This window comes from Bos javanicus, chromosome 10 (genome assembly GCF_032452875.1).
Source record: "Bos javanicus breed banteng chromosome 10, ARS-OSU_banteng_1.0, whole genome shotgun sequence".
Taxonomy (NCBI): Eukaryota; Metazoa; Chordata; class Mammalia; order Artiodactyla; family Bovidae; genus Bos; species Bos javanicus.
The window spans coordinates 72,206,756-72,224,111 of NC_083877.1; the positions used below are offsets into that span (position 1 = coordinate 72,206,756).

At 44.5% G+C, this 17,356-nt stretch overlaps 1 protein-coding gene and 1 non-coding gene across 2 annotated transcripts; one reads left to right on the plus strand and one right to left on the minus strand.

The window, feature by feature from the left end:
- The first annotated feature begins 1,092 nt into the window (after positions 1 to 1,092).
- Positions 1,093 to 3,672, plus strand: SIX6 (SIX homeobox 6). The gene is made up of 2 exons (XM_061429052.1): positions 1,093 to 1,897; positions 2,961 to 3,672. Exons 1-2 carry the CDS (start codon positions 1,326 to 1,328, stop codon positions 3,127 to 3,129), a joined length of 741 nt encoding a protein of 246 aa, XP_061285036.1. The 5' UTR covers positions 1,093 to 1,325; the 3' UTR covers positions 3,130 to 3,672.
- A 13,150-nt stretch (positions 3,673 to 16,822) lies between these two features.
- Positions 16,823 to 16,894, minus strand: TRNAW-CCA (transfer RNA tryptophan (anticodon CCA)). The gene has a single exon. It is a non-coding gene; the product is annotated as a tRNA-Trp (tRNA).
- Positions 16,895 to 17,356: the final 462 nt, after the last annotated feature.

Consider the following 17,356-nt stretch of genomic DNA (forward strand, 5'->3'; position numbering starts at 1 on the left):
TGAGGAGGGATCAGTGCTCAGCGGCTTAAGAAGCACTTTCTGCACCCCCTTCTCTATTAGTGTGGTTCCCTCTTCTCTATTTCACTTTTACTGAATTATGGGCCCAAAGGCCAAGTTTAGATTTTCTATCCCCAGCTCAAGAGTTAAATATTCTAACAGAGGGTATGGCAAAATTAGCCTGCAAGAAGAGCAAATCAATACTTTTTAAAAAGGTCTTTGAAATAAGCTTTTAAGTTGCTGTCCTGACCTACCAGTGACTTCTCACTCTAGATGTGGCTATGCTGCAATTTGTTCAAGTCCATTAAACTGGGGAGAAAAACTGAAAAGTATAAACTTGGGGTGTGCAGCGCCCCTTTTGTTGCGAGTGCTTCACTTCATGGTCAGCGCCTGGGTTATCAGAAGTAAGAGTGTCCTAGCTCGGATTTTAAATGATTTTAGGAGGCTTTTGAAGGTGATGGGGGTAGAGTCCAAACTGACCTCTCCTACAGGTCCCAGGTCGGTTCGTTCTGCTTCAGATTCGGTTCCCACTCGACTGCTTTGGCAGCTGGAAAGGCATGCCGAGATGGGTACAGGCAAGAAAAAGGGATGATCCACTTCTCCACCCTCCCTTTTCGTGTCCCCCTTCAAGGTTTCCTGTTTCGTTACAACTAAATTTAGTGAGTTCTCTCAGAGGATTTCGTTTTGGCCCAGTCCTCTTTGTCCTCTGGAGGCCTCTTGACCCAGGCAGCGCCTCGCCCCAAAGTGGATTTCTGCAACATCACCGCCTCTTGCGGGGGGTGGGGGTGGGGGGTTGCAGGGAAGAGAGAGGAACAGGGCTGGGGGTGGAAGCGAAAGGCTGCGGCTCGACTCTCGCCTGTCTTTCTCTCCCATCCACTGGCCCGTCTTTTCCTCCTCCAAGTTCTGCAAAATACTGCGAAGTCCACCGGAGAACGGCGGGCGCTGTCGAGAGCGGGGAGGTGCTGAAATGGCCTGGGCGCTCCGGTCGCAGTCTTGATTGGCAGAGCCGGCCAGTGACTGACAGGGGGTCTCCATGGCGCCCGCGCCGCCAATCCGCCCACCCCAGTAGCGGCGCCGGCTAGCTGGCCTGCGTGCCCCAACGGAGCCGAGCCGAACCGGAGCTGCGGAGTCGGCACCTCCTCCAATCCCTCCCGCTCGCTTGCTCCCTGCGGTTGCGCCGCTGCCCTGGCCGTGCATCCCGGTTGCCCCGAGCCGCTTTCACCAAGGAGAGCCTGGCGCACCCGGCCGGGTCCGCGGGCATCTGCTGCGTGTCCCGCTCCGGACTCAGCGCCTCCGCTGTCGCCGGCGCTGCCTCCGGCGCTGCCTCCATGTTCCAGCTGCCTATTTTGAATTTCAGTCCCCAGCAAGTGGCCGGGGTATGCGAGACTCTAGAGGAGAGTGGCGACGTGGAGCGCCTGGGTCGCTTCCTCTGGTCGCTGCCTGTGGCCCCTGCGGCCTGCGAGGCGCTCAACAAGAATGAATCTGTGCTGCGCGCACGAGCCATCGTGGCCTTTCACGGTGGCAACTACCGCGAGCTCTACCATATCCTGGAAAATCACAAGTTCACCAAGGAGTCTCACGCCAAACTGCAGGCGCTGTGGCTCGAAGCTCATTACCAGGAGGCTGAGAAGCTGCGTGGACGGCCCTTGGGGCCGGTGGATAAGTACCGCGTGAGGAAGAAGTTCCCGCTGCCGCGCACCATCTGGGACGGCGAACAGAAGACACACTGCTTCAAGGAGCGCACGCGGCACCTGCTGCGGGAATGGTACCTGCAGGACCCCTACCCCAACCCAAGCAAAAAGCGTGAGCTCGCCCAGGCAACCGGACTGACCCCTACGCAGGTGGGCAACTGGTTCAAAAACCGCCGGCAAAGGGATCGGGCAGCTGCAGCCAAAAACAGGTCGGTACCTATAGACCTCCGAGCCTTGAACTCACCGGGGTGGGAGCCGGTGACCGCACCCTCGGCGCGCTTACCGAAGGCCTGGAGACTTGGATTCCGCAGGAATTGGGATGGGATGGAGGTCTTCGGTGTGAGCTCACTGCGTTCTGGGATCCTGGGTGGGGGTTTCCTTCCGGGCTCTGGATTCCCCACCCTTTCTGTCTGGTTTTCGACGCCTGGGGGTCGCTCCTGAAGCTGGTTCCAGTCACCATACCAAGGCTACAATGAGAGGGAGAAAGAAAGAAAAATTAAAACCCCAGAAACAACTAGAGATCGCAAGGCCCAAGGTTAATTCTTGTCAGCCTAGGCTGAAGCTCCTATTATTTATTAGGTGAAGCCTGGCTTGTTAGCAGTGAGGCAGTTTAGTATTGTCATTTTAAAGTCCAAAGGCATCCTTCTCTAACACTTTGAAATTTCTAACTTACGTTTGAAGAAGTGCAAAGTCGAGTTCTGCCCTTCTTATGGGTGGGCAGCTCTGTCTCAAACAGCAAACTACTTGGCAGAGGTTTTTCATTCCCCAGTGTGTGGATCTCAAATATTTTGGCCAAGAACCCAACCTCTTCTCCCAGGCCCAAACCCTCCTGGGAACCATCAGGCTGCCCTTTCTGCCTCTAGTTTGGGGCAGACTTGGCCTCCGGGGTACTGGCACAGAGGTGGGCCCAAGGCAGACACAAGCTGGGAAAGGGGCTCCTGGCCCAGAGTCTCATCTGTCCTTGTCACTGACGTCTCATTTATCCTGACAGTATTGTAAATCTCCCAAAGGTGACCAACAACCAGGAATGACCTTGTGAGCACAGCATCCCAAAGAGTGGGAGACAGGGAGCCAAGAAAGGACTAAGAAGGACGATGGAGCAACCACAAGGCTCCCGGAGCAGTGGCCAAAGCCCTCCTGCCCAGCCTCTGCCCGGGTCAGAGGGAGAGGGGCTGACTGCTGGGCTTAAAGGATGTGGACCAAGGGGTGGGAGTGGGCGGGAGGTCGGTGGCTAGTTTTGCGCAGTGACCAGTTTCTTTTCCTTCCCGGTAGACTTCAGCAGCAGGTCCTGTCGCAGGGGTCCGGCAGGACGCTAAGGGCCGAGGAAGAGGGCACGCCCGAGGTGCTGGGTGCCGCCGCCAGCCCGGCCGCCAGCCTGTCCAGCAAGGCAGCCACTTCGGCCATCTCCATCACTTCCAGCGACAGCGAGTGTGACATCTGAGTTGCCCACCAATTATATTAAGAAACAGAATTCGGCGTATTAAAAAAAAAAAAAAAACAAGACAAATAAATGAAAGAGAGAGAAAAAGGATGAGAGACCAAGCAACCCAGCGAATCCAGGTGGCCAGGGACCCGCGGGCTTGGTTGCCGTGTCCGCCCTACGCCTGACCTGCTCCACCGGCGCCATCCGGCCGCTACCACAGGGGCCCGCGGTGAGGCCCGACCCAATTACACGTCCTCTTGCTTTGCTTTTTCCCAAGGATTTTGCTGCAAAGATGCCTCCAGAACCTGAACTGCACGCTGAGCGCCTCCCCTGAATCTTCCGTGGGTATTTCACCGTGAAAGGACGCTATTATATATGTATAACTTTTGCTTTAAAGTTTTTTTTAAACAAAACATATATATGTTGTTTATTTACTTATTTAAGAGACTGCGTGGTAGGTTTCTCTGTATGGAGAGAATTTGCTGTTTCAAAGGGCGCAGGGTGGAGCCCTTCTCGGTTGTGTGAAGAAGTCAAACAATAAAAACCTGGTGAGCAACCTTTCTTAAGGGAGCTGCTCTCAGATTCCTAAAAAGAAAACTGAGAGATCATTCTCTTCACCAGGCAGGGGTCCTTGTGCAATGGTCTCAGGAAGTCTTCTCTATGTCTTTTGCCTTTTCTGATGTTTCCTGCTATATTTTTAAAACAGTCCAAGGTAGGTCCATAACCACTTCCTTGTCAAATTGTATGCATGTGTGTATGTATGTATGTAAATATGCATGTATGTGTGATGTATTTAAACCTAGAAATTGGCAACATAATTACCCCCTGTAAGGCAACTCCCTATGTTCCCAGAACAAGTAACTATGACTTGTCCACTTGATAGTCACTCAGCTTTCAAGAACAGTATCAAAAGCCAAACTCGACTTAAAAGTGAATTCTATTTTATGAAACAAGATTATTCCAACAGAGGCTCTGCAATGAGAAAGGTTTTCCATCTCCTTTGAGGCCCCACCCATACAAAAAAAAAAACCAAAAAACAGTAGGTACCCATAATCATACAAGTGAGCATTTACTGCATTTGGGCTTGAACTTGCATTAAAATAAAGACAAAAGAAGACAGGAGAGGTTGTAATAACTAGACTAGCATTTCTCAACACAGAAGCAGGTTTAATCAAATGCATTATTTTCAACAAAAGGCATACTGAGATGGGGGAAAGGATGTAATCATGTCACATAGTGAGGTCAAATAGAAGACTGCAGAGAAAGCACTGGCAATTTAAAAAATCTAATCGTTGTATTAAACATGAAACAAGTCATTTAGAGCCTCATTGTCCTGTAATGGCCTCAATTAAAAATATCAAATATTGTCAGGATTAAATTTGCCCTTTCAAAGTGTGTAGGCACACAGACACACACACACCAAAACAATAACAAAAAAAACACCTACTGTCCTTACACTAAAAAAGTAAATGCTATCCAGGGAGACTCTAAGCTTTTCCCTAGTGAAATGGATTGCATATTATAAAATTTGACATTGATCTTTAAAATCACTTGAGCTGAACTTCCTCGTGGAGCACCCTCCCCCCACATCCGCCACTGGACTTCTTTCAGTTTGCTTCAGTGTCTTCAGCAGATGCTCTTTGGTTCCAAAACCTGATAATTTATTTGGGTAGAAGTGCCGATGTGCAAATCAAATAAAAATAAGTGAAGTCACCGAAGACAAAATGCAATCAAATGGCAAAATATGCGGGGAAAGCCCAGGACATGAATAAGGACTGATTTTTGGTTTCTAAATCACTTAAACAGATTTGACCTCATTTGGGCTTTATAAATGGTTCTCTTTGTATACAGGGGCCCTTATCCAGAGACTTGTTGACAATCAAAACTCTCTTGCGTAAGAGCTCCAAAAGAAGGAGTGGGGAAGCCTTTGTGATCAAGCTGGTGTTCTTCTAGAAAGCAGGCAAATACCCTTCTGTGTGTCCTGAAAGGCTAGGATGGTAGAGCTTCCTCAAGGCTCTGTTTTCTTTTCTAGAGCCCCTGGAACTTCCTAGAATGCAAAGGAGAGGGGCCAGGACTCCAAAAAGGCAAGGGAGGCGTGTAGACCACAAAATTTAAGGAGGCATTCATGCTCAAGGTCAAGCAAGTGCACAGCATCTGGGAGTAAGTACCTCCTTAAATTTTGCATTGCAGGTGCCTCCTTCACCTCACCCTAGTTCTGAATCCTCACTTCAGTGAAAAATCTAGAGATGTCTAGTCTTGTTTCCCAGTCAGATACCATCCTAACTACAGAGCTGTCCACACCAGCATTTGGAGAAAATAGTTGGCAAATTTTCTGTCTTAAGCTGATGCTTCCAAGTCTAAGAGGGAAGGGAAAGGACTAATTAGTGTGATGATATTTAGGAATTTAAGAGTCTAAAAATCCCACCCCACAAGCTGAAGGAAGTATCCATTCTGCATTCTCAAGGGGAAAAAAGGAGGGTAACATAACCACAACCATAGTTCTTAGTAAGAACTAAGCTTTCTCTTTACAAATAATTTTTAAATAATGTTTAATTGTGTGGCAAAAAAAAAAAAAAAAAAAAGAGGAAATCAATCTTAAATATTCATTGGGAGGGCTGATGCTGAAGCTGAAGCTCCAATACTTTGGCCACCTGAGCTAACTCATTAGAAAAGACCCTGATTCTGGCAAAGATTGAAGGCAGGAGGAGAAGGGGACGACAGAGGACGAGATGGTTGGATGGCATCACTGACTCAATAGACGAAAAGTTTGAGCAAGCTCCAGGAGATGGATGGTGAAGGACAGGGAAGCCTGGAGTGCTGCAGTCCATGGGGTCACAAAGAGTCACTGAGTGACTGAACAACAACAAAACAGTGATGGGGGATTTTTCTTCCTGCTTTGGTGAAAACCTATAAAGTACACCTTCCTTTAAAGTACATCTAATTTGCTTAAAGTAACATGCTGCCTAAGAGTTACATTATAAAGTACTGTTTCACCAATTAGTTGATTTATTTATATATAATTTTATTTAGCATCTTAAGGGGTGACATATTATTTAAAAGACTTAATATTTATCTAAAGCTGGTGGCACCTAAATATAAATAACAATTCTTTGTGAATAAGCAATTCATTGATAATTACATGTTGGAAACTGGTCCAAATCTTCACACAGATTTTATTTAAATTGGCCCAGATCTTCCTATGGACAGGTATTGTAAAGGTTTTCGTTTACTTTTTAAGGTGGTTTTTTTTTTGGTCAGTTTTATCCGGGTCTAGAAAAGGTTTTTTTGTTTGTTTGTCCTTGTTTTTAATTCCAGCCAGTAGCAGTGCTGAAGGTTTCTGAATTTGGAGAAATACCTATGATGATGGGTTTCTTTTCTTTCTTAAAATTCTTTTCCTGTAACATATTGCCCAAAAGCAGTTACTCCAGCAGAGTAGAAAGAAGCTGCATTTTTACATTTCAACAAACCTGAGCAGTGTGAAGATTTAACCCTCAGCCCCAGCTCACGCTCCTTTACGGGTTCTAAACATTTCAACCACCCTCCAATTCTACCAAAAACGCTATATAGCTCCAGCTCCCCAAATGCCGCAGTTCCTCTCTCCTCTACTTTCGTGACCCACTGGGCTTCCACTGCCACTCTGGTACCCCATACCCCCACCCCCCGCGCTGCCCTTTCCATCACCAGTCTGTTTATAAAAATCTGGGAGGGAGGGGATGAGAGGCTGGGGGTTGGACGGGAGGACCTGCTCTTTGTTTACATTAAACAAATGACAGGCAAAGAGCTCAAGCAAATCTTCCTTGACCTCGTTTTTCCTCCCCAATTTTAACAAAAAGGAAAAAAAATATTGTATCCAAAGAGAGCGTGAATGGGGCGGGAGGAGAAGAGAAGCAGCTTTTCGCTCTATTCAGCCGGGACGCGAGAGCTCGGACGATTTCCGCTCCTATTGTGAGGCGGGGCCGGGGGCCGGCGGTGAATGGGGGGTCCGCCGAGCTGCCCGCGGGGCTGTCAGGCGGCTCAGCGTAATCAGGGCTAATGACGGTGGCCGGGCACTCCGCGGGACAATGCGCGGGGCCGCGGGGTTTTGTCGGCCTGAATGGCTAATAGGTTTGTCTGGGGGCTGCGAGGGGGGCAGCGTCGGGAGAAGGAGGCGGCGAGGGGAGAGGGGTCATTGTCCGCGCACTGGCCCGGGCGCCAAGGCGCGTCCCTCGGCTGCGCGGCGGCCCCCGGGCCGCGGAGCTGCAGACAGGAAGGCCGCGGCGGGGAGGCCCCCTGGAGGCTTGCTGGGAAATGGCGGCCGGAGCGGCGGGCGCGCCGGTCCCCTAGGAGGGGCGGCCGGCACCGACGAGGTGGGGCCCGAACTTTGCTCCCCAGAAGCCCACAGTGGGCCTGCAATACCCGAGAAGGTGTGGGTCCTTCCTCCAGGGTCCGGATCGCGACTCTTTGAGGTGACAACTCCACACAGCCACCTTTTCGGTCCGGCGCCCTGGGAACTCTCAGACTCGTAGGCCTCAAGCCTCCCCTATTGTTTGACTGCCTGACTCACACAGCTAGAGGAGAGAAACCTCGAAGAAACGAACCCCGGGGAAGAATTCGATAAAAACCAAGGGGAGGGGATAAACACGCACAGGCGCGCTCTGGCAGCAGCTGAGGCGCGCGCCCGCCCTCGAGCTCTGACTGCGCGGTGGTTTGTGAGCTTGGAGCGCGAGGGCGCGGCGGGTGCCCCGGGACTGTCGCGAGCGTCGGGCCTGCACCCGCGTCTGGCCTGGATCCACTGCCCAGAGCAGCTTAGCGTGGCCAGGCCGGAGAACAGTATTTCCCACCGCCGGCTTTCGGCGGCGCAGAGTGAGGCGTCCGAGAAGTGACGGACGAGCTGCGAAGTCTCTAAGCTCAGGGAGTGGGATTTGCAGATGAGACGTCGAGAGGGCTTTGCGCGCCCAGCCGATTCGTAGGGTCAGCCTTCGGGGCGAGGACCCGGGGCAGGGCCTCCTGAGCACCAAGTGTCCGCGACCGCACAATTATATTCTGGCAAGCCCCCGCCGCCAGCGGAGCCCCCTTCTTTTCGAAACTTGACCGCTTCTGTTTCAACTCTTAGAAATCTCCTCAGGCCAGATCCTACTTTGCAGGTCTACTTGCTAGGATTTATAGTCCCAAATTGCTTAAGACATACTCCACCATGAGGGATCGAACTCCTTGTCTGGAGACAAAGGGGTGTGCGGGCGATCCAAGGACAGAGCAAGCAGTTTCACGCCTTCCTGCCTTTGCTCTCGCTGTTTCCGTTTGCCCAGTGGTGTCCTCCACCCGAAGCCTCGCCCCCTACCTCGACTGCTAACCTGTCAGTCCATCAATTCTGTCCCCCCTCGAAGGCGTCTTTCTTGAGTCATTGAACTTCTCTCGGAGACTTTTCTACTTTCTTCGTAATTCTGCTACCATACCTTACCTAAACGTCTTAAAGTTTGTAATACATTTTGTGCGTTTATTTGTCTGAATGTTTGACTCCCCTGCCCCAGAGTGTAAGCTCCTTAAGGGCAAGGACCAAATCTTAGTCATCTTTATATTCCCAGTGCTTCGACTGAGTAGTAGTTACTCAATAAACATTTTAAAATTGAATGAATTAATGGATCTTTGAAGCTTCTCTTCCGAATTAGTGGAGTTCTGGCAACTCTATACTCTTTTGAACTGCAAAGATGACATATGTTGACTGGACCCAAAATTCACTTGAATCCTGCCAGCTCAGGTTAATGACTTGTACCTATTTCTCAGATTTTCTGGGATGATTCTCCCTCAAGGCACGTGGCTTTCAGGATCCTGTGGCTTTGGGTTCATAACATGAAGATTATCTTCTCACAAACACATTTTCCCAAAAAGTAAGGTAATAGTCCTTCCCATAGATTTTGAAAATTGTTACATTCTCTGAACCCTATTAAATATAATTCCTAATATTTTTGTCTATAAGATGATAGCAATTTCCCTTTCCAAAATAACTTTCCTTCTTCTCTCTCCCTCACTCCCTCCCCAATTTTAGTCTTGACCTACAAATTGAAAAGGAAACACACACACACAAATCGAACTCAGAAAAAGCATACAATTTTGAGACAATGTGTTGCATTCCCCCTCACTCTTAGGCTAACCTGGGGGTGAGGTAGGAGGCAGAGTTTTCATTAAAATCATAAATCACAAAAGTCCTATGAATATCTACCAGCTACCAAACATCTCAGGTTTAAAATTTAATGGAAAGAAGCAAGTGAACTGTGTGTAATTTTGAGTTCTGATAAAATATATATAAAGCTGCCAAGAGGAAAGTTCTTAACCTGTCAATCTGCAACCTGAGAATGTTGGTTTACTTTTTTTTTTTTTTTCTGGCTGAAGAGATTAGTCTTGAATTTTCTAGCATGGAATCAAATATCTAGGTTCAGGTGGTGCATAGTAAATTGATATATGAAAAGTCTGGTTGGTAGTAAGCTAGTTTATTGTGCAGCTCAAACATTTTCAGATATTTAAAATTACTAATGAAGATTTGCCCATTTAAAGCATATTTTATGTTTAAATTAAGCACCATTTAAAGCATATTATATCGCATTGGATATATTCTTGATTTTCCATAAATTCATGATAAGGTATGCATTTCAACTAATATCTATGTGTATACACTAGACATCTGATCTATAAAATTTTTGCAGGCAGTTGTGACTGTATGAGCTGGATTCATCAGCTTATAACAGACAAGCAAATAGAAAAAGGAAAAACAGACTGTAAGCAAGACATAGCAGTGGACTGGTATCTGAGGAGGGCGGAATTAAGCACACCTTGCTTAAAATACCAAATCACTGTGAATTTGCGCAAGTCACTCAATTCTTTGAGCCTTGGTTTTTACTTTTGCAAAAAGGGATTGACAGTACCCAGAGCTATTTCTATAAATTCACTGCTAAGTCGCTTCAGTCGTGTCTGACTCTGTGCGACCCCATATACGGCAACCCACCAGGCTCCCCCATCCCTGGGATTCTCCAGGCAAGAACACTGGAGTGGGTTGCCATTTCCTTCTCCAATGCATGAAAGTGAAAAGTGAAAGGGAAGTCGCTCAGTTGTGTCGGACTCTTAGCGACTCCATGGACTGCAGCCTACCAGGCTCTCCATCCATGAGATTTTCCAGGCAAGAGTACTGGAGTGGGGTGCCATTGCCTTCTCCGATAAATTCACTGAACACCTATTATATGTGCTAGGTGCCTGGAATAATGTCTATAAAGCATCTAGCACAAAACCACACACATATAACAGGTGTTCAGTGAAGGGAACTTTCCTTTTCACATTTTTCCTGGTTAAATGCCAGGGCAAAGAAATAGACTATACAACTCCTCTTAAATTTGTTTTCTAAATAGATGTCATCTACATGTTTGGAATATTATTGAATTTAAATGCCAAATGCTATCCTTAGTATCAGAAGCAGCTTTGCTCACCACACTCAGCAGGAAGACCCAGTATGTTGGTTTTCCAACAGTGGTAACGAATGGGCTTATGCTAACACACCATCATTCTTTCCTGGCTTTTTACTCTGCTTGGAGATGCTTGTCCTCTATGTGAAACTCTCCAGAGATCCTGCCCCATCTTGCAAGTTAGGATACGCCCAAATGTAACAGATGATCCTGAAAAGATAACATAACCTCTTGGAGAAAGGTTTGTTTTTGTTGTTGTTGTTGTTGTTGTTGTTTTTTTTTGAGGAGGAAGCAGAGATCCCACTTTGCATTTGTACTGCTCTTAGAGCTAATAGCAAAGTCCTTTCACCTGCATCATCTCACTTCCTCAAAAACCATGTACAGTAAATCAGTAGATATGGTGATTCCCACCTTCCAGATAAGAAAACTAGGACTCATATCACTTGCTCAAAGTCACGGGATCAAGAAAGGATCCAGATTTTGTAGAAGTTGAAATTAACACAATTTGGAGTGGGGATACTCTTTAAGATAAAGGACACAAAATTGTGAATACAAAACTGGATATTAAAAAAAGAAATGAGAACAATTACAAAATTTAAAAAACCCGGCAATACAACAAACATCCCAAATTTAAACAGTAACAAGATCATTAATTAACTGTTGTATCAAACTCTAGAATAATTTTCCCTACTTTTTTCCCTCTGTATGTTCTTTGATTATTTCTTTATATGACAATTTTATAGTGCAATCTCAGAAAGACAATTTAGTCTTCCCGTAATGTGGGTTAATTTAAAAAAAACTTTTTTTTTGTAATTCATGGTTTAGAAAGGTTTGTTTCAGCTTCATGGCTTATGGTTGGTAATACCATATATAACTTGGTATTAAATTTGGGAAGGACTCTATGAAGTTTCTTTTCATATATGAGCAATAAGGTTTCACAACATTTCAAGTTTCCTTGAACAGTGACCCACCTTAAACAATATTTGCATTGGTAACACTCATTAACCAGCTTGTGGTCAAAAGCCTTAAACATTCTGTTATGACACATTTATCAGTACAGTGGGCAGGAATATTCCTGCAAGACATCCTTGCACTGAAGCAGCTAGCAACAACCTAGCAATACAAAGAAGCGACACCAAACCCTAACAATTTAAACTACTAAATCCAAACTACCTGGGGAGGGAGGAGGGAGGAGGGTTCAGGATGGGGAGCACATGTATACCTGTGATGGATTCATTTTGATATTTGGCAAAACTAATACAATTATGTAAAGTTTAAAAATAAAATAAAATTAAAAAAAAAAATCCAAACTACCTTTGTCTCCAACTCAACTTCCCTTTAGCTACTGGATCACAAAAATTACGGTAATTATTTAGATGCTACCCAGCACTAGGGGAAATGTGACAAACAGAAAATAAGAATGGAAAGAGCCTATTGTAGTTAAATTATCCTCTTTTGCTAATTTTTTTAAAATGCATGATCATGTGAACAGATTGCTAGAAACCCTCCCAAGGTGCAATTGAGTAATCTTGAAACCCAAGTATTATTTGCTTCAAGATAATTCTGCCTCTGCACATGCCTCATGAGAGTTTGATGAGAAGAGGTTTCTGACTCCAAGTTCTATACTTTTTTCTATTATCTGGGACAAAATTAATTTTCCCAGAAAGTTTTGACAAGTTTTTACTCAAAAAGTGTCTTTAAAAATGATCCATTGAGGACTTCCCTCGTGGTACAGTGGATAGGAATCCACCTGCCAGGCAGGGGGCACAGGTTTCATCCCTGGTCTGGGAAGATTCCACATGCCACAGGGCAGCTAAGCAGGTACACGGCAACTATTGAGCCTGCTTTCTAAAGCCTGCAAGCCACAACTACTGAAGCCTGTATGCCCTAAAGCCCATACTCCGCAGCAAGAGAAGCCACTGCAATGAGAAGCCTGTGCACCCCATAAAGAGTAGCTCCCACTTGTTGCAACTAGAGAAAGCCTGCATACAGCAACAAAGACTCAGCACAACCAAAAATAAGTAAAGTTAAAAAAAAGAAAAAGATCCATTGGGAAGGAAGGGAGAGGTTAAGATTGCAAATGGAAAGCTGGCCTTAGGTAGAATTGAGGTAAACAGGTTACGCCTTAGAACCTGGTTACCTTTCCTTAGGGGCTTCCCAGATGGCGCTAGTGGTAAAGAATCCATCTGCCAATGCAGGAGACAAAGAGATGCGGGTTGGATCCCTGGATCAGGAAGATCCCCTGGATTAGGAAATGGCACCTTATTCCCATATTCTTGCCTGGGAAATCCCATGGACAGAGGAGTCTGGCAGGCTGCAGTCCATAGGATTGCAAAAGAGTCTAACACGACTGAATGACTGAACACATATCTTTCTTTTTTTTGGTGGGGTCTTCCCCTTGCCTTTTTAAAGGTGTTGCATCCCAAACTGTCAAAAACTCTTCTGTGCTCTTCACCCTCCCTGTATGAAAATCCATTTTCAGTTGTCACCAAAATAATCAGATAAACCAATTCACAACAACACACAAATGCTGCTAAAAGCTTAATGAATTACTTACAGATGAGGGCCTGGGAGGGTACTTACTAACTGCTAGGAGATAATCCTTTAATTCAATAACCCCAGATCACTAATGGTAGCAATTCAGACATCACTCATAGGCCAGTAGAAAATTAGTTTTGGTTGGAAGAGAGCCAGGAACCCTTCAAATCATTCTATGGAAGCAGATGACTGTTTTGGGGGTCAGATACTGCCAATACCAAAAATAAAATGAAAATAAACTTGTTGCCCCCCTCCCCCCAGCTTTCCCCTGAAGTTGCACTTCCTTCCTTATCATTCCCTTCACCACTAAACTTCATGAGAGCGGAGCCTACGTTCTTGGTTTCCATTTCTTCACTGATGCTTTGACCTCCTGCAATCTGGTTTTTACTTGGATCATTCCATCAAAACTGTTCCCTCAAATGTCATATTTCTCCCGGCAATCTTGATTCCAGCCTGTGCTTCATCCAGCCCAGCATTTCACATGATGTACTCTGCATAAGAGTTAAATAAGCAGGGTGACAAGCAGGGTGAGTAAGCTCCGGGATTTGGTGATGGACAGGGAAGCCTGGCGTGCTGTAGTCCATGGAGTCACAAAGAGACAGACACGACTGAGCGACTGAACTGAACTTGGTCCTCACAGTATTCAGCCTGTTGACTTTCAACACTGCTGAACATTCTTTCATTCTAAACAGGGCCAGGATTAGGTTGAGACAGACAACCTGCCTAAAGTACAAAATTTAAGCAAGCACTCTCTCAGAGTTTTACAAGTTCAGGACTGGCATCTGAGAGTGCCCCCAGCCCTGCTTCTGAAGCATAACTGAGCTTCTCACCATACTCAAAGCACAGCATGCAATTTTTCTGCCTACATACCTTCACTCATGCTATAGAGGAAAATGACCCTCCGTGCTTTGTATCTGCCCTGCACCCTTCCTACCTTCCTCTGTAGCAGTACCCTTAGAGCACTGCTCCCCAATTCAATGTGTTTCTGGTGGGGCTACCAAATACAGGATCTCCCTTCCCAACTCACAGTGGGTATAATCACCAAGCTGGACCAGTTCATTCCCAAAATTTCTGAATTGAAAGCAAAAAGACAACTATCTCTTTACTCTCGGATTGAGATAAATAAGAACATGACACCAAAATTATCAGTATCAACTCAGACAGTAAAGAATCTGCCTGCAATGCAGGAGACCTGGGTTCAATCCCTGGGTTGGGAAGATTCTCTCGAGAAAGGAATGGCAACCCACTCCAGTATTCTTGCCTGGAGAATCCCAGGGACAGAGGAGCCTGGTGGGCTACAGTCCCTGGGGTCACAAAGAGTTGGACACAACAGAGTGACTAACACTACTACCAAAATTATTGGCAACCATACCCCGTGTTATAAGAAGGGGTATGCCTCAAGAAAAAGAAGCAGGATGGAGGGGAGAGAGTTAGAAAAGGCTAACAGTGATAAAGTTTTTGTATGCTGTTGACGCCAGCCTTGTCTTTTCTGGTTTTGTCTGCAGGAGCTAATGTGTTACTTTCCTACGTTTTCTTTCTTTGAGTTCCTATCACTTTCTAACAAGATTGTTCAAATATCACATAGAATATTCTTCCTTTTCTCTCACCCCATCTCCACAGGTACACAGACTCAAATTTCATGGCTCAGCTCAAAGGTCATTTTCTTCCCAGCGCCTTCCTTGATCCATAACCTTCTTCCCAATTAAGCCTTCTTTTAACTGCTGTGGCATTTTATATGTCTCTCATGGATATCTATCAATAGCTTCTTGTCTTATATTTCCTACTATACTATATGTTCTTTAAGGACAAGACTCATAATCTTTGAATCCTCTAAGAAATGAGTACAGGATTTTTGACACAGTAGAAAATCAGTAGATTTTTGTTGAAGGGATGGATTAACTAGATGAGTGAACATAGAATATATGGAGATATATATATATGGATATATGGAATTTCTATGTTTCATTTCAGGAAATTTCAACCTGAATAATCTTAAATTCTAAAAATAATAAAAGGTACCTTTTTCCAAAGAAAAAGAAAAGAAACAATGACTCTCTGATGGCTAGGGGGAAATGGTGAATGTTAAAGGGTGCCAGTGTTTTTTAGAAGGTGGGAAAGTAAGACCTGTATTTATATTTATTCATATGTGAGTAAATAAACTCTTCAATGATACACAAGAAACTGTAAAATGATTTCAAATTTAGGGGAACAATGAGCATATGGGGCTGAGGTAAGAGGGAGACTTTTCACTGTATACCTTGATTTTTTAACCAAGTGATTCTTTGTTTATTCAAAGTTAAATTAAAACTAAACGAATAAAATAAACTCTAAATAGAGATCATTCACCTACAACATGAAATGAAGAACCTGCTTTCCTAATATAATATGCCTGCCATGCTAGCACCATGCTCTGGTTTAAAAAGTGCAAAAGGTCAAATAATTTTCATAAAAATGAAGATAATGTGCTTTGGACAATTCTGTTAGAGGTCTTAATAAATGGAGCAAGCAGCCCTGGTGATAACAATGACATCAATATTGAAGCTAAACACAAAATATTCAAATAAAATTATTTCATATAAAAATAAAAAGTTGGAGAACTCAAAATTCTCCAGTTACTAATTAGTGTTTTTCTTTCCAGTAAAAAAAAAAAAAAAAGTTATTTTCTTAAAGCCTGTTAAAATTTACACTTTCAGATAGGTGAATTTTTTTATGCAAAATTAAACATCAATAAAGCTGATTTTAAAAATGTAAAACATGAAATGTTAGATTAAAAGGGACCTTAGAGATTTAATCTAGTCATCCCATCTTTTGATCCAAGGACTCCTTCTATTTTGTTTTTAATCATGCACCCTTATATCTTAAAATATTTTTGTGACCTAAATAAAATCATATAAACCAGTGATAGACAATGCTAATAAGCAACGAAGTTAAGTAAGTTTAAGGATGAAAAAAAAAGGCCTTAATCTTATTCCACTAGTTTAAAGGTTAATAGAGCTTTTGACACATAATCTACCCAGACACAATTTAAAATCAACTAAATAACATTCCTATTAGCTAAAGGAAGCAGCATGGCATTTGATTTATAACATCTTAACTAGTAAACTTACATTATCTTGTATAAATCAGAAATTGCAGTCCTCTAGTGAAGTACTTTCCCTGTCAATACCCAATGGTATCACTAACACTATTATGAAAACCCAAACTGGTCAGAAATTCATTCACTCATTCACTCATTCAATCATCCTATAATCATACAACCAATCATTCAACATGAGGGGGCACACTTGTTATTGTTGTTTAGTTGCTAAATCATGTCTGACTCTTTTGCGACCCAATGGACTGTAGCCCTCCAGGCAAGAATACTGGAGTGTGTTGCCATTTCCTTCTCCAGGGGATCTTCCCAACCCAGGGATCGAACCCATGTCTCCTGCATTGGCAGGCAGGTTCTTTACCACTGAGCCACCAGGGACGCCCACTGGGCATACACTGTGGTGCAAAACACTTTCAGGTTTCTACTCACACCAAAAATCTCTCCATCTTTTAACAGTTTTAACTACTTATCAGTAAATGACCAATAGGTAGTGATCAGAAAGGAGCACTTTAGCCACATCAGTGAATAGTGAAGTCGCTTAGTCGTGTCTGACTCTTTGCAACCCCGTGGACTGTAGCCTACCAGGCTTCTCTGTCCATGGGATTCTCCAGGCAAGAATACTGGAGTGGGTTACCATTTCCTTCTCCAGGGGATCTTCCCCACCCAGGGATCAAACCTGGGTCTCCCGCATTGGAGGCAGACGCTTTAACCTCTGAGCCACCAGGGAAGCCACATTAAATGATTTCAAATTTCTAAATCTTAATAATTACATTCACAGACCCAGAAGGAACTTGCTGAAGCGGTCTCTGAGTCAGGAAACTTAGAGAATCAATGGACAATGGGAGAGGTGCCAGAATCCTAGAATGGGAAGGTAATCTCCTTATCTCAGAAAGAGGGAAAATGGTAGATTTTAGAAACCATAGACGGAGCCATAGCTCTCTAACTACCAGGAAGACCATAGTGTCTGCCACAAGTCACCATCCTAAGTTAACATTTTTATTCTGGACTTGGATAAAGGTTAAAAAAAAAAAAGTCATGTTCTTTAAATGAACAGAATTATAACCAAAAAGAATAATTAAGACAATGGATGATAGAAAAAAATTCAAGATGATCTTACTAGACTGGAATATTGAGCAAAGTCTATCAGGATAAACTTTAATAGGTCTATCTCAAATTTCCAGGCTTTAAC

Excerpts from the sequence above, each read along its gene's own strand:
- SIX6 (XM_061429052.1), top strand. The coding sequence starts at position 1,326 with ATGTTCCAGCTGCCTATTTTGAATTTCAGTCCCCAGCAAGTGGCCGGG. Across the intron at positions 1,898-2,960 it reads GCAGCTGCAGCCAAAAACAG|ACTTCAGCAGCAGGTCCTGT; the intron begins GTCGGTACCTAT and ends CCTTCCCGGTAG.